Raw genomic sequence first — 23,732 nt, 5'->3', positions numbered from 1 at the left:
ACGGATTAAGAATCAGTGTGTATGCTGAAGCCCAGAGTTCTCTAACATGGCTCAGCTGATTCAAGTCCCACCAACCCTGGGCGTAAAATTGCAATGTAGACATACCCTATGTGGCTGGTGATATTTTTGGAAAGTGTGTTGATTTTTTTTTTTGTTGTTGTTATTATTAATAAAGCTCTTTTTAGCAATGGCAAAAAAAATGCAACAGATAACTTTGTTAGACACTCTTTGTATTTTATTTTCTTTTATCATAGTCTTTCGCATATTATTTAACTTAAATGATTTCATTTTCCAATTATCCAGAGCATGCTGATGGCCTGTGTCATAAACTAACAACTGTGTGTCCAACTGTGAAACCCCAGACCCAGGGACTATCAAAAGATGCCTGGGAAATTCCTAGAGAGTCTTTGCGGCTAGAAGTTAAGCTGGGCCAAGGATGCTTTGGGGAAGTATGGATGGGTAAGAGTATGATATTTGCATCTATCCTGTTGCAATTATTTATTTTTACCTAAAATATCATAGTCTGGAAAGATAATCTGATGAAGAATTGAAGGCAAAATTACTAATAGCAGTGATATGTGTCAAGGAAAGTGCTTTCAATGCAAAATTTCCTGTAATTTTTGGATATGAATTCACACCATGAATGATGAGCTTTAGCCAGTAGCAAGGACTCTGGGATTAGCAGGTATGAAGCAGTCCAGCCACCATAAAGGAAGAGTGAGGAGGTAATGGCAATCACGGGTATGCTAGGAGGAGAAAAGGTGGCAACAAGAAGTAATAAATGGAGGAGACGACCCCAACAAGCATGAGGGGAATCAGAATAAAGCTCATTTGAAAACTGAGCTTTAATAATTCCATCTCAGTTGTTCACATGACTACACAAAGAATTTTGTTTTGTAATTTACTAGATCTCCATAATTAAATTATGCCCTCATTACATGTATTTGGTACTTCTGTATATTTATATATAGTAAAATTCAAAGCTAATTTTCAGTATAGTTCTTACTGCTTTATCCCCTTAAAAAAAAAAAATTGAAACAAAGAATAAAAGCAGTTTCAGTTGAAAACCTTTTAGAAGCATAGCTGAGGCAGTAAAATGTACTTTTTTCTTTAGGAACGTGGAATGGAACCACAAAAGTAGCAATCAAAACACTAAAACCTGGTACAATGATGCCAGAAGCTTTCCTGCAGGAGGCTCAGATCATGAAGAAATTACGACATGATAAACTTGTTCCACTATATGCTGTTGTTTCTGAGGAGCCAATCTTCATAGTCACTGAATTTATGACAAAAGGTATGTGATATTAACTGGAAGGCACTAAGTTTAAAAGTTAATAAAAGTCCCAGTAACCAAAAAAGGTATATTTTGATTCATGTTGAATACTGATATGTGTAAACCTAGCCCAGCATGTGAATTTGTGATTAGATTTTAACATATGATAGGTTCTGAAATCATCTTTGTTGGATCTGATTTTTTTTTCTTAATTTTGTGCTATCATGATTTGTTCAAATCTGCTATAACCTGTTTCTTTACTGAACTAAACCAGATGAGTTTTACAAAAGATCCAGATTTTTAGTTGCTAGGATCTATGTGGCAGAGATGCCTGTTAGTGGCAGAAGTCTTTGTAATTATCCCATTGAATCAATAAAACTTTTTGAAATTAAAAGAAGCACTGTTGAGGCTAGTAGGGCAAAAGTTTGATCTACTTGCAATAGTTCTGCAAACTAAACAGTAAACTAAAATTGTTTGCTGTGCTCTTTCCTCATCTTTTTTCCCCAAGCTACCCTTCGCCCCAAAAAGAGAGAAGTTTAAGGGTTCAGGATGTGTGTAATAGGCTTTAAATGTTTACTTCCAGCATTAAACAATCTTTAAAAAGAACAGGTCCCAAATCAAGTACTTTAATTTTTGAAGAATTTGATCTCTTGTGCTTATCTTGGAGAGAGTTGTGGCAATGTTAGGAGGATAGAAATCAGATTGAAGTCAGAAACTGAAATTATAAAATTTACAAATTATATCAAAGCGCATATAGCATATGAAATATTTTTAAAGTTTTGGATCAGGCCAGATAGGGTGGAGAGGAACTGAAGATTTCAAACTTTAAAAATAAAAACAAAATGGAAATGAATGAAATGAAGCAGTCTCTCTGATGGCAGATCTTAAAACAGCCTTGTGAAATCAGGTTTCACTGTTTAGAATAAGCCATTTATGTATTTATTTACTTACTTGAGATGGGATGGTACAAAGCAAAAATTAAAACTTGAATTGGAACATTGCCAAAACAAAGTAGGCTTACTAAAGTATTTCAAAAATCAACTGTGCAGTTTTCGATATTACAAATGTAAAACTCTAGTTTCCATTTTAATCTTAGACAAATTGTTCATTATTTTTCTGAAAATGTAAAAAGCCAGTGGAGGGGGGAGGGAATCAATTTTATACTAGTGCATAAACTGTTTTGTTAATATTTACCCCCAGTAGCACAAAGCCATTGAAACAAGAAGGTTGTGGCATTTTAATCAAATCAGGTTGTTGGGGTTGGGTTTTGGTGTGTTTTGTTTGGGTTTTTTGTAATTATTTTTCATTATTTGCACTGCTTTTCCCACCCCACCCCAAGAGAATTGCCAGTGCTACCTCTCAGGGTTAATTTAGCTAGCCTCAGAGACCCCAGCATTAAAACAGTCTTCTTCAAGGAAAAGAGAGCTGCATGGAAGCACGACAGAGCCCAACAGTGTTGTTCCTGGTCAGGCAGATTACTAGAAGTTGGAGTAAGGTCTTTGCTCCTCCACAATACTCCTTCCCCAAGAAACAGGGTATGGAAATCTCGTGTCTCATGAATTTAGTGCAGAACATCAACCACAGAGATCCTGGTTTGGCCCATCGCTGTTCCTTTAAACAGAAAATTGTAGCAAGCGATTATAAATATATCATATGTATTTAAACTTGTGGCAGTTACAATGATGAGATTGCTCTGAAAAGTCTATGACTTGTTTATTTTTAACATTTTTCATTCCATTTTTGTCTTTACCATTTTGGAAGGTGTGACTTTCTTAAATTACTCCAGTTTCTAGAATTTTAACATATTTTCATACTAAAGAGAACATTTTCTTGAATACCTATAGTATGCTTACAGGTGGGCAAGCTTCTATATCAGAGACCAAGATTTAAGATTGCTGCCTTTTAAGGAGTACAAATTATGGTCAGTTATTAAATCACTGCAACTCCTTTCAAGCAGTACTAATGTTTTAGTGTTCTTTGTATAAATGTGATATGTAGTTGAGGAAAGACTATTAAAATATGTATCTTAGAGGAGGGGAGATGGATTTTGGAATCAAAAAGAAAGTACAACAAACAACATTGCTGTTTTTGATACGTTCAAAGCAAAAACTGCAACTGTGTAACGTTACAATTTCCCTAATATATAATTGAGGTTGAGTGGCAGAATAACTTCCTTAATGTATTTTAGGGAAACTTAATTCACATCCAAAAATTAAAAAAAAAAAATTTATACTCTAAACACACCTGAATGTATTTAGTTATGCAGTAAATAATTTATTTCTTCTTCACTGTGAAAGAGGCTGCAAACAAAGCATTATACATTATATAAAATGTCTCTGTTTTTGTTAAATGGTGTAGGTAGCTGACAAGGAGCATCAATGATGTAAGGATGCTTCCTGACCTAAGAATTTATTAGCTTCCAGTTGTCCAGTAGCAGTCCATTTAGCTAGTGCAAAGGGTATTATTTAACATAGTCAATATAGGATGTGTGTGCCCTATTACTTTTACTGTCCTCATTTGAAATATTATTTACGTTTACAAATAGCCATGATATTTCACGTAAGGAGCTATTGCATTTCAGTGGCAGATAGAGTGTTTCCTATCTTCTTCTAATCCTGGAGCACCTTTGCAGGCACAGGGAGTAGTACAGCATTGCCATTCATTCCTGTCTATGCCTTCTTCCTCCGTTAAGCCTAGCCTGGTCGTGTCCCTGTGTATGATGTCGTGTCCCTGCCATCTGGTTACTTTTCAGCCTCTAGGTCTGACCTTGGTTGTGTTTATATTATTTTTCTGGCATCCTATCATGTGTTTGTTTTCTGCAGTGTCCCCACCATCATAATCTTTTTGATTGTAGCCAATCCCATATTCTGATTTTTACATTCTAGTCTCCTAACTTCTTCATTTGTCTTAAAATCATTCCACTTTACTCCTGCCATCTTTTGAAGATCTCTCATCTCTACTGCTTCCAGCCTTCTAATGTCTGTTTCATTTAATCCAGCTGCTTCCAGACCATAGACAATACTGTTGGTACGCTGGTTGGATAAATTTTCACTTTGGTACCAAATGTAATGTTTTCTGTACATATACATATATGCTTTTAAATTAAGTTGATGAAAGCAAAGGGTACTATGTAACTAAAAATGACGGTGCTCCAGTTTGCAGGTGCTAAATATTTAATTTAATAGTGCATTTATGGTCAGATGTATTAATGAAGCACTGATGATAGTGATATAGTCATTGAAAGAATTAATGTCGTAATTTTAATCCCTTTATATATGCCAGCACATTTCACTTTTATACTGTTGAATATATAGCTCTGATAGAGACATCTATATAGTTAAGGTTGCCTGATGCTTTCCATTATTCTACCCTATTTTCAGTTCCTCATTAGTTTGGCAAACTTCAACAATTCCAGCGGAAATTTTCCATTGACAGTGTCTACCTCTGGCTGGGGAAAAAATATATATTACGTTTCAGCAAAATGGTTTTGTTGTTTCCTTGAATGAGGTTATAGGAAAATGTTATTTTTGTCCATGTTAATTACAACCATTTTGTTGAAAAGCTGTCCTGTATCCATGATTTAGAGTCGGGGACCTGAAGTTTGGCAAAGGTGTCAAGCTCGTGTCAGCAATGTATCTCTTGCTGTCCCTGTGGGAAAATCCACCCAAATTTAGCCAAATTATACATTTCTGATCTTTTCAGTTTGCACATGCCCAATAACATGTTTGCTATTGACTGGCAGCATTATTCTTCAAAGATTCTGTCTGTACTAAACATGTTCCATCCTGACACAGTTTCTGTGTGCCTACCAGACTGATCTTGCGCCATCCCAGTGCTGCAGGGGCTGAGCAAGCCTTTTCCTGCAGTTGTTTCTCCTTGCTGCTGGTGGCCACTCTGGCACCAGTTACCAGATCTGAGGGCAATGAAACACTTTCTTTGCTCTCAGTGCTCCCCCTGCTGTCTCCCATTTAGCCTGGCTTGTTCAACGACAGAGGGATGAGAACTGGGAAGAGATGGATGGCCCAGTAGAAAAAATACTGGGATCATGTAATTAAAGACTGTATTGTAATGCATGTGCATACGGTCGCTGAGTTAAGTCACGTTTCTAAACTTTAGAGTGCTTGGTTTTGCAGTCTTAACGTTCTTTTGATGTACGTTTTTTATGAAATACCTCATTTATATTTAAATATTGTGTTCTCAATAAATTACTTGCATAGACGACTTGCTATATACAGTGGCATACAGGATTGCAAGATTCTGCATATGTATTTAAGGTTATATAATGTATTATTTGAGAAATAATACCTAGTTCTTACAAATAAATTTTCATCAGTAGAGCTCAGTGTTTTACAAAGGAGGTCAATATTATGATCCCCATGTTACAGATCGACTATGAAGCACGTGAATAAAGAGCGCTGTTAAGGTGGCATGTGCAAAGTTATCTTGGGCAGTTTCTGGCTTGTAAGTGCTTCCTCACGCAACCATAACGTTCTACTAATGTCAAGTTTCAGAATAGCAGCCGTGTTAGTCTGTATCCACAAAAAGAAAAGGAGGACCTGTGGTACCTTAGAGACTAACCAATTTATTTGAGCATGAGCTTTCGTGAGCTACATCAATGCATCCGATAAAGTGAGCTGTAGCTCACGAAAGCTTATGCTCAAATAAATTGGTTAGTCTCTAAGGTGCCACAAGTCCTCCTTTTCTTTTTGCTATTAATGACAAGATTTTGTATAGATTAATTAAAGTTTAGGCTAAACCTTTTAAGGATTCCCATGAGCATCCAAGGCATTGTACCAGTAGGTAACATAGCAGCATTTTATTCCTAATGTCTGCTTTCTTCATATTGACCTTGTGAGCACTTGTTTCTGGAGTGTGGTGAAGTAACCGAGATATGGAAGGAAGAGAGACATTCTTATGACCAATTCTTGTATTTTAAACAGAGGAGCATGCAGAATTGGATGAAACTTGCTGTTAGTAATTTTCCCATGTGTGCAGTTAAAGGAACACTATTAGATTGTGCAAACCCAGTATTACATTTTGGAGAAGGAAATATTTAGGGGGAGATTTTCAAAGGCACTGGGACTTTGAAAGTCAATGGGAGTTGAGTACCTAAATCCCATCTGTGTCTTTGAAAAACTCCCTCTTAGAGGCTTTCAGCTAGACCTTAATGATTGCGTCTGTGTTTTCCTAATTTATGTTTATCTTCTTTTTACAGGTAGCTTACTAGACTTCCTTAAAGAAGGAGAAGGGAAATGCTTAAAACTTCCACAGTTAGTTGACATGGCTGCTCAGGTACTTTGTATAAGTCAACAAATGAGTATTTTCCACATAGAAAACATGTTAAAAATGTGAAACAGATATACCAACGAACATCACAGCTGAATGTTCTATATGCTTTTACTCTTTACAACAGAGGTACGCAAACTACAGCCCACGGGCCACATTCGGCCCGTGGAACCCTCCTGTCCGACCCTTGAGCTCCTGGCCTGGGAGGCTAGCCCCCGGCCCCTCCCCTGCAGCCTCAGCTCACTGCAGTGCTGGCGCAATGCTCTGGGCGGCGGGGTTGTGAGCTCCCAGGGCAGCACAGCTGCAGAGCCCTGCCTGACCCAGTGCTCTGTGCTGCGCAGTGTCGTGGCTGGCTCCAGCCAGGCAGCACGGCTGTAGCGCCGCCAGCCACTGATGCTCAAGGCAGCACGGTAAGGGGTAAGGGGGGGGGGGGGGATAGAGGGCAGGGAAGATCGAGGGGGTTGTCAGGGAGCAGGGTTGTAGATAGGAGTCGGGGTGGTCAGGGGGCGGAGAACGGGGGTTGAATGGGGTCCCAGGAGGGGCAGTCAGGAAGGAGAGGGGGGGTTGTATGGGGAAGTCAGGGGCAGGGGTTCCAGTGGCGGTCAGGGGACAGGGAGAAGGGGTGGTTGGATGGGGTGGGGTCCGGGGGGGGGCAGTCAGGAATGAGGAGGGATTGGAAAGGGCGGCGGGGGAACAATCGGGGGACAGGGAGGGAGGGATGGATGGGGCAGGGGTCCTGGGGGTGGGCATCAGGGGACAGGGAACAGGGGGGGTTGGATGGGGCAGTGGTCCTGGGAGGGGCAGTCAGGTTGGGGGATCTGGGAGGGGGGGCAGGGGGTGGTGGATGGGGCAGGAGTCCTGGGGGGGGCCGTTAGGGGGTGAGAAGCAAGGGGGGTTGGATAGGGTTCGGAGCCCGGGCCACACCTGGCTGTTTGGGGAGGCACAGCATCCCCTAACCAGCACTCCATACAATTTTGGAAACCCGATGTAGCTCTGAGGCCAAAAACTTTGCCCGCCCCTGCTGTACAGCTTCTGTTGAAGTTTTATAATTTGCTACAAGAAATATCTCTTTATTAGATGTCCTGGAGTAAAATACACTTTATTAATGATCAGCAAGCTATAATGGCCAGCTGTGATGACGTATTTTATGCAGATATATAGCAGAACTGGCACCAAAAAGACTGGCTTGTTACATGTTTGTTTTTGGAGAAATGAGTCTGGTCACCAAATATAGCTTTTAAATAAAACCTTTCTTTTTCAGATTGCTGATGGCATGGCGTACATTGAAAGAATGAACTACATCCACAGAGACCTTCGGGCAGCTAATATTCTTGTAGGAGACAATCTTGTGTGTAAAATTGCAGATTTCGGTTTAGCAAGGTTAATAGAAGACAATGAGTACACTGCCAGACAAGGTAAGACAGATTTATTTACTGTATAAATAAATCTATGTACAGGTTTATGCATATATATATATATAAAATAATCATACCCTTGAAGGCATATATGTTTGGTCCCAACTCCCACTACTTTAATTGCTGCAGCTTTCACTAACAAGTAAACTTTGAAAATTATTTGGTGATTTTGGGTTCCCATCCTCTGAGGCACATTGTATAGGCCTGAATTTCAGTGGGAGAGTGCTCAGCACTTGCTGAAAATAAGTTACTCAAGCCGGGCACCAAAATCACAAGTCACTTTTGAAAATCTTAATTGCTGTAATGTTTTCCAGTCTGAAAAATCCCTTTATACTAAATGATATTAAGCCATCCAACTAATTGAACTAGCAAAGCAAAATTTAAATTCTTGGTAGTCCAATATTTATTTCAAATTATATACAGTAAAAGTTTTGTGGTTTTTTTAAACCGGCATGTTGGAGGAATGCGGAGCGCTGATAAGTGAAAAATGCTGTTTGACTAAGAGGGAGGGAGTTTGGATGCAGAAGGTGGTACGGGGCTGGGGATTGGAGCGCAGGACAGGGGGCGGGCTCTGGGGGGGAGTTTGGTTGCTGGAGGAGGGTCAGGGTAGGGGCTTGGGGTGAAGGAGGGGGTGTAGGGTGCCGGATCCGGAGGGTGTTCACCTTGGCAGCTCCCCCGCAAGTGGCGATGTGTCCCTCTGCTCCTAGGTGGAGGCGTGGCAGGGGCAGCAGCAGTGCACAGAGTCGCCTGCCACGCCTCTGCCTAGGAGCAGCAGAGAAACATCGTTGCTTCCGGGGAGCCACATGGAGCCAGGTAGGGAGTTTGCCGGCCCCATGCCAACCGGACTATAAACCAGACTTTCTAGGAAGATTAGAAATGCCGATTTATAGAGCTTTCCAGTTGGTAGGGGGCCAGATAACACAGCTTTTACTGTATATACAAAAACACATACATACTTCAGTGTGAGCAAACTGGATCTAGGAAAAAAGTGTCTGTTTTTCTCCACTGTCTTAGGAGCCAAATTTCCAATTAAATGGACAGCTCCTGAGGCAGCATTATATGGTCGGTTTACAATCAAATCTGATGTGTGGTCATTTGGAATTTTGCTGACAGAACTGGTAACAAAGGGTAGAGTGCCATATCCAGGTAAGAAAGCATTAAACAAGGCTTTATTAGAAAATATAACACCAGTATGTTATGATGATCATAATGGGATTTCAGAGGAACAGCCGTGTTAGTCTGTATTCGCAAAAAGAAAAGGAGTACTTGTGGCACCTTAGAGACTAACCAATTTATTTGAGCATGAACTTTCGTGAGCTATGGTGTTAAGGTAATACTGTGGAAAGTGTAGAAGATCTTTTTATACACACAGAGCATGAAAAAATACCTCCCCCCACCCCACTCTCCTGCTGGTAATAGCTTATCTAAAGTGATCACTCTCCTTACAATGTGTATGATAATTTAAGGTGGGCCATTTCCAGCACAAATCTAGGGTTTAACAAGAACGTCTGAGGGGGGGGAGTGCGTAGGAAAAAACAAGGGGAAATAGGTTACCTTGCATAATGAGTTAGCCACTCCCAGACGTTCTTGTTAAACCCTAGATTTGTGCTGGAAATGGCCCAACTTGATTATCATACACATTGTAAGGAGAGTGATCACCTTAGATAAGCTATTACCAGCAGGACAGTAGGGTGGGGGGAGGTATTTTTTCATGCTCTGTGTGTATAAAAAGATCTTCTACACTTTCCACAGTATGCATCCGATGAAGTGAGCTGTAGCTCACGAAAGCTTATGCTCAAATAAATTGGTTAGTCTCTAAGGTGCCACAAATACTCCTTTTCTTTTTGCGAATACAGACTAACACGGCTGTTACTCTGAAACCTGTTAAGGTAATGAAACTCAAAAAAGATACTCCTTTTAGTCCTAATTTCTCAAACTGCTCATTTGGATCTTATTCCAGTTTACAGTATAATCTTAAATAAAGCTCTTTGAAATCTTCCTCCTGCTCCTTTCTTTTCTACTTCTCCTATGTCTAAATCAGAGGTAGAATAATGAATACTGGAAATATGAATGGCTTCTATGTCCTCTTTCCAAAAATAAGTCTAACAGAAGAAACTTATCTTTCTCCTAATAGATTAGACTGTTAGCCATTTTAACATACTCTACTTCCAATATTATTGGAGAAAGCAAAGCTACCCTTTAACAGAATATTAGAGGAGTAAAATGATTTTCCAGGAGGAAAGCAATGGTGTATAGTGCTCCATTATATAAAGTTGCAAAAAGAGAAATGTCAAGCCCTGTTTCTATAACACTACATGCAGCTTGGGCCTTATTAATAAATAAATTGAGAAACTGGGAAATTTTTCTTCCGTCACAGAAAGTTGTCTTGACTCAGGGGCTAAGGATGTTTAATCAGTGTAGTTGATTGATATCCATTACTTTTAAATGTTTGGGTTTGATTTGTGGTTTTGCTCTGTTTGGATTTTTGTTGGTTTTGTGGGGGTTTTGTTTGTTGGTTCTTGTGTTTTTGCCAGTGCTGTAAAAAGCATAATACTCGTTACGTTACATTGCTACATGCCAAATCCTCTTCCCTGTACATGGGTGAGTGCTATGAGTTTCGAGGGTAAAGTATTTTTACACCATAGGTTAGTGTTCTGTGGCTGCTACTGCCACCTGCTGGAAGAGGAGATCAGCGGACCTGCATAATTGAGGATGCATTGGCCATGCTACGTCCTCAAAATCTTCCCTGCGTGCTGCTATGGATGGGCTCTGCAAAGTATAACATTCTAATATGTGAGGGTATAGAACCTACTAGAGGAGTTCCTGCATCATAACACATTCTGCATCCCTGTGCATCAGAACCACACCAATTTGTAATACTTACCAGGCTATAACCAACCAAAAAGACATGAGTGCAACATTTATTCCTAAAGAAGGCATAATATTTTGAGTGTCAGAAGGGTAAGATTTGCAATTAAGAGTCTTCTCTCAGAATGTAGGCAAGTCCAGAACACTCGCTTTTAGCATAATTTTGATACCTCAGGATTTTAATGCTGTTGTGACTCATACCATTAATTTCCAAAAAACTATTTCAGTGATCCAGTACGAATAAACACTATGATGACAAGCTGACAAGTCCTAAGCTAAAATATTTTAACCCACACTTGAGTGTCATAATTAGTCCCGCTTCTTTAGGACCAAATCCTTTTATCTGGGCCAAGCCCAAGCAGCAGGATTTAACACTAGTGGTTTTATAGAGACTGGAGGTGAAACTTACATGCAGTATATAGTACCCCCAAGCAATGGAACCACTCTGGCAGCTGCTGCTACAGCCTTGAGACTGCAGTAGCAAATACTGCTATTGCACCAACTTGGTGCAGGAAACAGTGGCAGCTGGATCATGGAGGGGAAGATCCCCTAGCCTAGAGTGACCAGATGTCCTGTTTTTAAAGGGACAGTCCCTTTTTTGGGGACTTTTTCTTATATAGGCACCTATTACCCCCCACCCCTGTCCTGTTTTTTCACAGTTGCTATCTGGTAACCCTACCCTACCCTAACTCTGTTTTTTTGGTGAACTGCCTCTGCCCTTCCACCAGTCATAATGACAAAGTGCAGGGAGCCCCTAAAAAGTAAGGCTCCACAGCATGCAGGCATCTACTCCCCAGGTCTCTAAAATCTGCCGACCACAGACTCCTATGCAGAACACCATTTGGACAGCTGTGGACCTCCATGGCTGTAGAGAAGAAAGCAAAGTGCATTGCTTAAGCAGTATCACTTAACCATTATGGCTGAGATTTTCAAAGAAGCCTGAGAGTGAGTTAGGCACCCAAAACCATGCTCTTGTAGGCTGTCTTGAAAATCTCAGCAAATACCTCTTTCCTGAACTAGGACTGCTATTTACCTAACAAAGTATATTCTGAAATTCTGAACTGTTTGTGTTTAGGGAAATATTTTGATGATTTTCATAAATGAATCCTTCAAAAGCCAACATTTTCAAAAACAGAAAAATGTGGGAGCTGGGTGGTACTGAGTATTTTTTTTAAAAAAAACTTCATTATTCATTAAGGCAGATAAATATAGAGTTAGGAGCCTAACTTTAAGCTCCTGTTTTGGAAAATCCTGCTCTTACTCTTTTTGAAATGTAAAATGTATTTTATAATTTTTATTCTAATTACAATTATGTAGTTTTTTGCCTTGCAATTTAATTATTGCATGGTTAAATGTAAAATGCTTTAGAACCCCATAGTATCTTAAATCCCACTGATAAGGTTTAAGAGTACTGAGTACAGGAGAATATTAAACTTGCTTTCTACCTGCTCGCTTCTGAAATTTCAGATTTGGGGCTTCCCTGACTTACAGCAACCTGATGCTGTCTGCAGCCAGAGTCTATACAGTATGTGTTGAAAATGGCTGCCTTATGGACGGGTTCCACAGGTTTTAGATCAATAAATGTAAATAATATGAAATATTTTGTTGTGTTGATTTGAGTTTATATATCACTTTTGTTCTGGGCAAGTTATCAACTGAACTTTAGTATACAGAATCTCTTTTAGTATTCTGTTCAGATCAAGTGGCCAATGAACAGAACTCCAGACAGGAGTAAGGGTCTTTTTGTGGGGATGTCCTTTGCAGGAATTTTCTCCAAGTAAAGAGGAAATGTTCTTTAGCAAAAGTTTTTGGAGAAGCATGAGGATGGGCCAGTACTAACTATTTGAGAAACATGGGTGTAACTGAATATTTCAGAAAATATACTTATTTTAAAATTTACAAAATTAATCCAACAGACTGTGTCTATAGTTAAGAGTCCCTTGTGACAGTACAGTTATATTTAACTCTCAGGTGGTCTGATGCCAGAAAAAAGCTGAGGGATTTTTGTAAACTGTTCTTTGTGTAATGTCATTAACACCTAAAATTCTTTATTGTAGGGATGGTGAATCGTGAAGTTCTGGAACAAGTAGAACGTGGGTATAGGATGCCTTGCCCACAGGGCTGTCCAGAGTCTCTCCATGAGTTAATGAAACTGTGCTGGAAGAAGGACCCTGATGAAAGACCAACATTTGAATATATTCAGTCTTTCTTGGAAGACTACTTCACTGCTACAGAACCACAGTACCAGCCTGGAGACAATTTATAAGCCAGCAACCTACATAACATGCACAAATCTGCCAAATGTAAAGGACTTTCAAAGAGTTCCTCGCTTCTTTAAAGGAATCCAAGGAAAGAAAATCTTCACTCTGCATGCATTTAATGGCAAACTGGAATTCCATAATACAGTTGCACAAAACCACTTTTAAACTGTTATACCCTAACTTACCTATGATGTGATTTCGCCCCTTTATCTCTCCCCCCTCTACCCCCCCAAACTGATTTCAGGGTCCAAAAGGAGCTTGCTGAAGTTGCTCAGTGGTAAAGTGAGTGTCAGCATGACAATTACTAGCAAGAAAAACCCCTAAAAAAAAAAAAAAATTTAAACAAAGGAACTTTATGGGACCAAACAATTCCATTCCAGGTCTATAAAATTTCCTGTGTTCAGAATTAGATGGACTTTTTCTTAAAGATGATACCACCATATCTGAGATATTGATAGTAATCTTCAGTTTAAGCTTCCTCTTGCATGGACTTAATTAGGATAGACAAGGTTAAAACAGAAATTTAAACAGTGTATGACAAACTTGATTAAATGCTAGACCTCAGTAGTGGAATTGGAGAGCATAATGCACTGTGTTCATATTTGTATTAATGTAACTGGAAAGTAGCGTGAGATTTTTCATTTTTATTTTTTTCTGCATAGTTAAGAATAATGAAGATAACAAGAAAATGAGGTAATATTTTATAACGTTGTGTTGATAAAATATGATAAAGTTTGAACTTGAAACCATACAGTACAATCAGAGGTTAAAATTCTGTAAACTTTTAAGCTCCAATCCTACAATGAGCTCTGTGTGGGAAGACTACCTAAACAAAGCTCATTGCAAGATCAAGACCTTAGCTGGTAAATGGCCACCTTTAGACAGTACACATTAAAACACAGATTTGGTACTGTGGGATGTGGCTAGTATGTATTAACAGTGATGGGTGCCACAAATGTAAAATTACACTAGTTCAGGGATTTGATTGCACTTTTGCTTTTCGTGACTATAAAGACTCTTACACACAGAATTATTTAAGTGAGAATAAATAGGAGAAGAAAATGTGAAGGCTTAAAAATTAGACGGATAAAGTATATTTAATATTGACATAATACAGTGATGACAAACCTTTGCTGGCATTCAGCTCACACTAAATCTATGATATTTTCTTCAACTACTGACATATCTAGCAATAACTTCATGTCCTCTGTTCATCTGGTGACATGAAGTTTGGAATTTTCAAATTAAGCTAACATACTTTAATTATGAAACTAAACGGTTTTCTCTGGTATCATGATGATGATCATATTAGCAGTGTAACACTATCTGACAAATGAATTTCATGCAAGTGGGCAATGTAGTTCTGGTACTAAAAATTGTTTTTCACATGTTTACACTACATTCTTCATACTGAATCTCTCCACTAAATGAAACTTTGTAAGAACAGTGCCATCATTTTGCATTTTCCCTTATCTTCTATATACGCGTGATTATCAAATTTTAAAAGGGCTTTATGTAAAAAACCAAGAACACTATGGAATTGTAATTTTTTCTGAATATTTTAAAATGGGTAACACAATCGTGCAAGTTTATGTATTAATACAGTTACAGTAAAAATGCCTGAAAATGTTGCTGGCATTAATTGGATTTTAATGACTGAATGGAATAATTCCTTGTAATAACATTTGTATAGTAAAGAAATAAAACACTAACTTAATGAGTTCGTTCATTGTAAATGGTTGTGTATTATAGAACTTCTCCAGAAAGAGTTTCTGTATGTATATGAAATTTTTATTTTTAACCGTCCTTCACCTCAAGACATTGATATGGATCTTACCCTAACAAAAATTTCAAAGTTCACATTTACGCTTTTTATGTAATAGTAATAAGTTTAATTATGTAATTATTTTTATAAAGTATGGCACTGTGGAATTCTTTTGCAGAATTGGTTTAAAATAAATGTCTCCCTCATTGCATCTGATTTACTTTAAAAAAGATAAAATTGTTTGGTTTCAAGGTTTCAAAACTACTTCATGTGCTAGCTGCTTTTTGGAGGAAAATTTTTTGAAGCTGCAGAGAACGGAGTTTTGATTTTTTTTTTCTGTTTAAGCTATTTTTAATATACTTTTTCAGACATTTGAATTGTGAAATCTATTGTGAAAGTGAAGATTTTCTAGAGCACTCCAGAACTCCTTAGTAGTGATCATTTAGAACAAATCCTATCTAATCTTACAACTCTTACAAGGAACCGGCATTATGTGAATTCCCATAAGAGAAATTCCAAAATAAACAAAATCCTCTAGTTGGGCATCACCTTACTACAGACAAGCATTTATTTGCTCTCTTGTACCTTATCTGTTGTCAACAGCTATTACTGATTTCTGTGTAATTGTTCTGGGAAGTCATAAATCCACTCTTGTGATAGACATAACTTGTTGCTAAAGTTAAGAAACATCAGCTGTCACTATGACCACTATCATTCAATGGGCACTTACAGCCAATCCCAAATTCTCAACTGTAGAGGAGGGCCACTGTATATTAAGACTGTACTACTTGTTAAAATGTTTTCTAAGCTACATCAAACAATTCTAATATAAAATTACAAAACAAAAGATTCTTTCTACACAAGTTATAAACTGCGAAGTTTACCATATTTTTAGTATTTCCTGTAGTGTAATCAATGTTTATTTTTTATTATTGATTTTAAATGGGAACATTTTATGTAATATTTCTGGTAAAAATTGTACTCAAATAATTGTTCATCAGTTTTGTCATATACATTTGTTGTGGAAGACTTTCAAACTGTTTCTATCATGCAGTGTTCTCAAGCTTTAGTATTTTTAAAATATTTTTATATTACTTTTGAGTAATTAAAGTTCCAAAAGTACAAACATTGTGTATGTGCCTACTCTTTAGAGAAAATAAGTAGCTACTTTAGCATAGTTATAAAAAGGGCCTTATATATTCCTGGGTCTTGCAGCTATGGAATTGTACCCTCCATATAGTATTGTGCCATAGGTTTTTTTTTTCTTGTTTCTAGCTCTCATGGGTTGTGAAGAGGACCTTGAAAAGGTAAACAAAACATAAACCAATGCAGTGTTGTCTTCATGAACTTGCAGACAGTCTGCAACAATTCAGAGTTCTGCAATCTTCCCCTTTCATCTAAGATGATGATAACCCTAAAAGTGGTGATCTGTGGCAAATTAAAAACTGGAAAAGTGGACAAAACTTAAAAATAACTAAATTTAATATCAAAATAAGTACCTCAGTTATAGTGAAGGAATTGTTCGTTTTCATGCTTAACCCAATAAAATTTCTGTTTTAAATATTTTATCTAAAGGTGCTGTAGAACTTAGCATTTCCACCAGCCTGCCACAAAATGCAAGGGCTTTGCTGCAGAATACACTGGGAGTTCTTCTTGAAATGAATCAAAATATTGTTAGTGATTAAGTTTATCACAAAACAGTGAGGAATTAAATTTTCTTTAGCTGGTTGTGTGTACAAACTTATTTCTGTTGTATAATTTTCAGAAAAAAATTTCAGTCATATTGTGTTAAATGAGAATAAACTCGATAGTATAAAAATTTCAGATCATTTGCACTCTGCTCTACAGTTGCTGAACACTGCCACTTTCTTCTGAGTTTCTCACTTATTTTAATGAGAGAAAAAACATGCTGTCCCTAAATGCCATTTTTCTTTTTAAAAAATTAAGGGCCAGTTTTAGACTGTGTACAGTGGGGCCTGGGGCGAAATCAGAATTTACGAAGGAGGAGCTGAATAAAAACTTCATCTGTGAATAGAGGGATAGATGCCTGAAGAGATCTGTGTAACTTGAAAGCTTGTCTCTTTCACCAACAGAAGTTGGTCCAATAAAAGATATGACCTCACTCACCTTGTCTCTCTCATATTCTGGGACAAACATGGCTTCAGCAATGCTACAAACAACAGATGCCAACTTGACAGCTGTGAAGACAGTCTTTTCTTTATCCATAGGATAGCTACAAGGAGAACTGAGAGTGTTCCTTCTGCCCTGTCAATAGGTTTTTTTTTATTTTTCATTCCTGGGCTTCCACTAGAAACCGTCAACAAGTGTGCACTAACTCTGATGTGGATGTGTCAGTGCATTTTGTATGAGGCCCTGAATATCCATTAAATGGTAATAACTTTTATTTTTCCTTGCCCTCAGCTGGATTTGAATTAGTGCCAGGTTCTGCGACTCGCTCTCTCTCGCTCTCATTCATTTTCTAATAGTCATGTGCATGTTGGGACTTCTCTCTGCTCTACAGTTTGAAAGTGCCAGTGGTATAGGAGCTGGACAAATGTGTCCTGATTTTGCTGAACTAAGCCCCCCACCTCAAAAAAGGTAACTTCACCACCCTGATAATGCCACAAATTGGGAAGAGAACTTACCTATCACTTGGCTTTCTCAAAAATGAGACCAACCTTGAAGACATCAGAATGGATTCAGGCAACTGCGGGCTCAACAGCTGACTGCATGTATGATAAGTTGATAAGGAGCACGAGGTTTGTGGCCAGAGCTGACCTTGCTGGCTTTGGGTGGATCTTCCAAATAGTGTTTCTTCATCACTTCAGAAACCTAATGTTGTCAGATGTTCAGCTGCATGTGTGTTTTCTTTTTGCGTGCTGTACTGGCTCTGGCCAGATAGCCCATACAGCAAGCTCTGACGGAATCGACCAATAAGAAGACCCCAAGACTTGGTTTAGTAGCCCGGCTCAATGGTTACAGGTACACTAACACACTTATGCCTGTGACAAGGGACCAGCTCAGTCAGCGGCAGGACTTTCCACTGTCCCCTAGGCCAGACAAAGGGTTACGGTGATGTATCCCAACATTTATAGATGGAAACAAACAGTATGGGATCAACAACTTACATATCACCTTTACATGTTTCATGACATGTTTGTTACCGCCTCTTGTACTTTTATCCTGATGTTTCAGACAAAACATTCCTATTCAACACCTGTCTTTGTACTTTTACTCCTGCTGTTTCAGGCAAATTTTCACTATTCACATTTGTCAAACCATTTTATCATGTGCTAGGTTGGGGTGTTCCTGTGCTGGCCTGCTGGACTGTGTTTACATATTCAGAGTGTGTTTTAGCAATGCTAGCAATATGGGTGCCAAGTTCGTGTACCGGACACTAATTTGCAGGCAAGCACCTGCTTTTGACAGGGCCTGACTGTTGCTCAGAGCATAACTTTTGCTGACTTTGGTTCAGGTCTCACGCCTTGCACCAGGCCCATGCCTCTCTCTTTCTACTGCACCAAACTGACTTGACTACCATGAACACCCCACTGTCCAGGACTAATGTGATTGGTGTGGGAGGGTTATTTAACATCCAAACACAAAATTTATTTTGTATAAAAGAATGGAAAGGGAGGGAGATGTTAAATACCAGCATTCTTTGTTCTCTGCCAACATATAGCCCACTAGCTCCTACTGTCTAACATACTATTGAGCTTTCCATGTTTGTTGTCTGTCACATTGTGTGTTCAGCAAATGTGCAAGCCTAGCTGTGAGCAACTAGCTGGCAGGAGGAAACTTGTCGTAGCCCTAGTGCTATCAGCAGTAATGTAATTCCAAATGCATCTGGAGTCCTCCAAAAATCAGGATCACGGCCTACCCCTGGACATCCGTGGGGGGGGGGGGTAGTGAATAATCTGTAATCTTTAGGGAAATCAGTGACAAGCTCTCAACCCTCTTGGTTCGTTGACAACTCTATTTTCAGGGCTCTTTGGACAAGTAAAAGGGAAAGCTAAGACAACATTTTTAAACTCCGATGCTTCAACCTAGAAAGCTAAATCCGGCACTGAAATAAGTGGCCAAACGTGTTTCCCAGTGGTGCAGAGCATCTGCAGTCAGTGGGAGATGGGGGTGCTCAGCATCTCTCAAACAAACATTAGATACCTAAAGTGTGGATTTAAATCCCTATTTTTCCAAGTTAGCCTAACTCAAGTTTAAAAATGTTTGCCTTTTATTTAAATGAAAGCTGAGGCTCTGTTTTACATTTCTGGGTTCTTTATATCAGCAAAAGAGGGTTATCTGCCAGGAAGTTCATAATCCTAAAGAGGCTAGCAAGATCTACACAGACGGAGTTAGCCTGGCGTGATTGTTAGGAAGCCACACAGATGTGTGCGCACTTCTTCTGCTATCTGAAATCAAGGGGGTGTGGTAATTACCCAGCAGTTTTCATTCTCTTGTGTCCTATCTTCTCTGCAACCATCACCAGCAAGGTCCAGGAAAGAGTGGGGCTAGCCAGGATCTTCACTTCCAGCTCACCTAAAATTCTTCTATTTCTCTCAGACGGAGAGGTGCAGTGCTGCAGTTTTTCTTTTTGCTCTCCATGTGATGATGCAGGGATGATGCTAGCATAAACTCCAAGCTTGGAGTTACTTATGGCTGTTAGCAACAAACTGGGAGGGGTAAATTCTGATGAGCTAAATACTGCCAATATGATATTTATCTATTCAGCAAATTTAGTGTTTGATTCACACATCTCCCCTCCTAGTCTCCTGCTGTAAAGATTAGACATGCACACAGCCTCAAAAGTAAATGACCTTGGAAAACTTGTGTGCATGTCAACAGCTCCCTGACATCAAAAGCTATGCAGCTGCCTTGTAACCACAGAGGCACTGCAGCAATCCTAAAGAGATCATGCATCAGAATATCTGAAATTGCTAGAATACGTGCTGATGTGGACTCTCAGTGTGAGGTTGAATGTTGAGCATCCTGTGTAAAGTAAACAAATCAAAAGGAATGTAAAGGCGGGGGGAGCCCTTCCTAGGAATAGCAATAGTCAAATTTGTGCTAACTAAACTTTCTAAAAGTGGAAACTGATCACGAGTGAGGTTTACATTCTCCTTGAGACAACTTTTCTTTCACTTCAGTGGATTCTCTGCTCCTGAATGTGGTTACATAGTGTATGGGCACAAATATGCAAATCTGAGAACAACACCAAAAATTTAAAGGCTCCAGATTAAACTCCACCACAGCTATCCTTTTAAATTAGAATGTGAAAAGTGGTAAATATATAGTTAATTGACTTGCCTTTAATGTCCTGCACATGCACTGAGCACAGAAATATGCTGTTTTAGAGCAGTTATGATGTAACACCCTGGAGATGCTGCTGCTGAAATACTGCACTGAGCATTTAGGGGACTCGCCCTGGATTACAGCAGCAATGGTGGAAAAGATTCAGGATTCTGTTTCTCAGATTGCTTAGGGTTCAGCGTGAAGATAGAACTAGTGAGCAACATTACCTGAACAAATCATAAGCCAGAACTCAGAGACAAAGGGTTTGGTTTTACTTTTGGTTTTAGCTGTGTTGGAAGTATAGCAGGGAGAGACGCATCTCTGCCAGAAAGGTCCTTTTGCATTACCCCTCCACATTTCTACCCAAGGAAAGATTTTGAGTCCTTTTGGGATTTCTGGGTCACTAAACAGCAGAGACCAGAAACTCTGAAGACTAAGGAGAGCCAGCCTAACTGCACATTGGAATCCAGACCAGAGCACCAAGGAAGATCTTACCATCCTTGGTGCACATACTTTGAGAGAATACCCTGGTTTGTTAATTTTTTTTATTTTGTTTTGAGCCCACCATGGACATCAGCGCTGCACCACCCATCAAAGAGGGGTGTTGGGGTTGATCCTGCTTTGAGCAGGAGGTTGGATTAGATGACCTCCTGAGGTCTCTTCCAACCCCAGTCTTCTATGATTCTGTGAAAGACTGAGCTTAAGATCACTATTTGCCTATCCAGGTGCTGGGAGGTTTGTACTGGCTGTAAATATTGGGAGGGCTAGTGTTAAATATTGTTGTTTTGTCTCTTTATCCTAATCTCCTGTTCCACTGACCCTTATCCTGAGCTCCCCATACCTAATAAAGACCCAGTTACTGTTTTATTACTGTGGGAATTGTGATAGCTAGTTTAGTTTTGTGTGCTCTGACACCCCCTCTGTATGAGATTATATGAAATATTTTGCCAGGAGACAAGCCCTCTGTGTTCTCTGCATTAAGGGGTTTGCTTGGGTGGAGGCACCAGGCACCCATATAGGTGAAACAAGGACCCATAACCCTGAGGAGGAAAGGGAGAAGGCAGTCACACCTCAGGGCTGGGCTACAATTAAACAAATGGCATACTGAAAACTTTTACATTCCAGATCTGGGGGCCATTCCTGTTAGCACTGAAGTTAAGAGGGAGCAAGGTCAGCCCTCTATTGCTGTCAGCAAAGTAATCGTGTGTTTTTGTTTTATCCAAGTTGAGTCTGTATTACACCTCTACTTCTTTTCACTTTTAGTATGATTATATAATTTTTCATTTTAATGTTTTATTACTTCTATGTATCTTCATTCTTCTGTAATAAAGAGTTTCAAGTGCAATAAATGGAGGTTTTCTTCTGCATTTCCATTTTAATTTAGTATTCAAGGGCCTGGATTTAAATCAAAAATAGACATTTTATTGGAGATACTATTTCTTGTCCTCTTGAACAATTTATGGGGATTCCATGATGGCTTTCTTGGGTGCCTCATTATTTCCTGTACACACAACAATCGGGAGGGAATGTTCAACACTGAAGTACTTCATTGCTGTCCATAAATTAGATAATCATTAAGGAATGTATGGGCTCTTAATTGTGTGAGTTTGTTTTAATATTACAAAGTGGTGGGTTGGTCTTGCAGATCCATAAAAAAGTATTATGTAATTTATGGACGGGCCTTTAAACGTTTAGTACAGTCACACAAGTGCCATAATTACCAGAAACACTGTGGTGAAAACATTACATTTAATCTTCTCAACACATTTGTCACAAAGACAGCTATTTGTAGAGAGTGATTTATGAAGGCAAAGCCTGATTGACTGCTTAGCTGGGGTTAACGTACAAATGAGTAGATTATTAGAAAGCATAACATATCCTGCAGAGCCATTGTCATTAAAATAGCCTCAGCACTCAAAGCCTTTTCAGGCTGTTATTGAATTAAGTAATATGGATACCATGTGCATGTGGTACTTATAAACAGATATTTCCTTTGGGTGTAATCTAACATCAGGATTAGTAGCAAAGGGTGATCTCCCCTCTCTCCACAGCAAGGTTTGACAAATCCATTTCAGAAAATTGGTGAGTAAAGTCCAGACAAGATGATTAAATGTCTGGAATGATTGTCAAATGTCAAAAATTATTAAAGGTCTAGAAAGCATGACCTATGAGGGAAGACTGAAAAAATGGGTTTGTTTAGTCTGGAGAAGAGAAGACTGAGAGGGGACAACAGTTTTCAAATATAAAAAAGGTTGTTACAAAGGTTGAGCAGGGGGCTGGACTAGATGACCTCCTGAGGTCTCTTCTAACCCTAACCTTCTATGATTCTATGAAGAAGGAGGGAGAAAAAATATTCTCCTTAGCCTCTGAGGATAGGACAAGAAGCAGTGGGCTTAAATTGCAGCAAAGATGGTTTAGGTTGGACATTAGGAAAAATGTCCTGTCAGGGTAGTTAAGCACTGGAATAAATTGCCAAGGGAGGTTGTGGAATCTCCATCATTGGAGATTTTTAAGAGCAGGTTAGACAAACACCTGTCAGGGATGGTCTAAATAATACTTAGCACTGCCATGAGTGCAGGGGGCTGGACTATATGACTTATCGAGGTCCCTTCTAGACCTATGATTCTATGAATTCAGACCAGTGGTTATGTATCCTGCCTCTAACGGTGACCAGAACCAGGGGGTTCAGAGGAAGGGCAAGAAACCACGTCAGAATTTTGCCATTTATTGTAATTATTTTAATTTGGTTCCTTGGGAAACAGTCCCATAAACTGCTAGTCCTTATATTGCCAACCCCAAGCATTCAAAAATAATGAGTCAGCCCCCTCCCCACAAACCAGATTTGCTTTCTGGTTGTCTAACCTTTAGGGCACACTTAGGTCACATTTTTTTTTAACTTTTCTCCACAATCACAAAGGCTAGAAACTTACTTTTAAGTGAAAGCCAAGATTCTCATGTCCTCCTATGACTCTAGCAGCAGGGGCATTAAGAAAAACAAGAAAGCAATGTCTACACCAGGAACTGGCAACCTTTGGCAAGCGACCCGTCAGGGAAAGTCGCTGGCGGGCCGGTTTTTTTACCTGCAGCATCCGAAGGTTCGGCCGATCGCAGCTCCCACGGGCTGCTGGAAGCAGTGGCCAGCACATCCCTCGGCCCATGCCACTTCCAACAGCCCCCATTGGCCTGGAACAGTGAACCGCAGCCAGTGGGAGCTGGGATCAGCCGAACCTGCGGACGCTGACGGTAAACAAACCGGCCTGGCCCACCAGCGGCTTTCCCTGATGGGCCGCATGCCAAAGGTTGCCGATCCCTGGTCTACACTATAAAATTATGTTGACTTAAATTATGTCAGCATACAGCTGCCATAGTTATTAATTCATTTGTGCACATGCACACTTGGTTCCTGGTGTCAGTGGTGCACGCTCCACCAGGACTGCTTGTATTGATTGTAGTGTCAGTGTGAGGCTTTATGGGACAGCACCAGGAGACCAGTTACAGTTCAGGTAAGCAACACTGTATCTACGCTGACACTGTGTTGTTCTAATTACATTGACTGTGACTCTATGCTGTTTGGG

General features: G+C 39.5%; 1 protein-coding gene across 1 annotated transcript in view; it reads left to right on the top strand.

Moving 5' to 3' along the window:
• Nucleotides 1-14,823, top strand: part of YES1 (YES proto-oncogene 1, Src family tyrosine kinase) — a 68,106-nt gene extending 53,283 nt beyond the window's left edge. The window contains exons 7-12 of the mRNA XM_048840409.2: nt 304-459; nt 1,115-1,294; nt 6,489-6,565; nt 7,821-7,974; nt 8,989-9,120; nt 12,900-14,823. Of these exons, the coding sequence (XP_048696366.1) occupies nt 304-459; nt 1,115-1,294; nt 6,489-6,565; nt 7,821-7,974; nt 8,989-9,120; nt 12,900-13,108 (908 nt within the window). The 3' untranslated portion in view covers nt 13,109-14,823. The remainder of the gene's footprint in view (nt 1-303; nt 460-1,114; nt 1,295-6,488; nt 6,566-7,820; nt 7,975-8,988; nt 9,121-12,899) is intronic.
• The last annotated feature ends 8,909 nt before the right edge of the window (nt 14,824-23,732 follow it).

Source organism: Caretta caretta, chromosome 2, assembly GCF_965140235.1.
Source record: "Caretta caretta isolate rCarCar2 chromosome 2, rCarCar1.hap1, whole genome shotgun sequence".
NCBI lineage: Eukaryota > Metazoa > Chordata > Testudines > Cheloniidae > Caretta > Caretta caretta.
The sequence above is the reverse complement of the archived record's forward strand: the minus strand, read 5'-3'. Positions and strand labels throughout refer to the sequence as shown.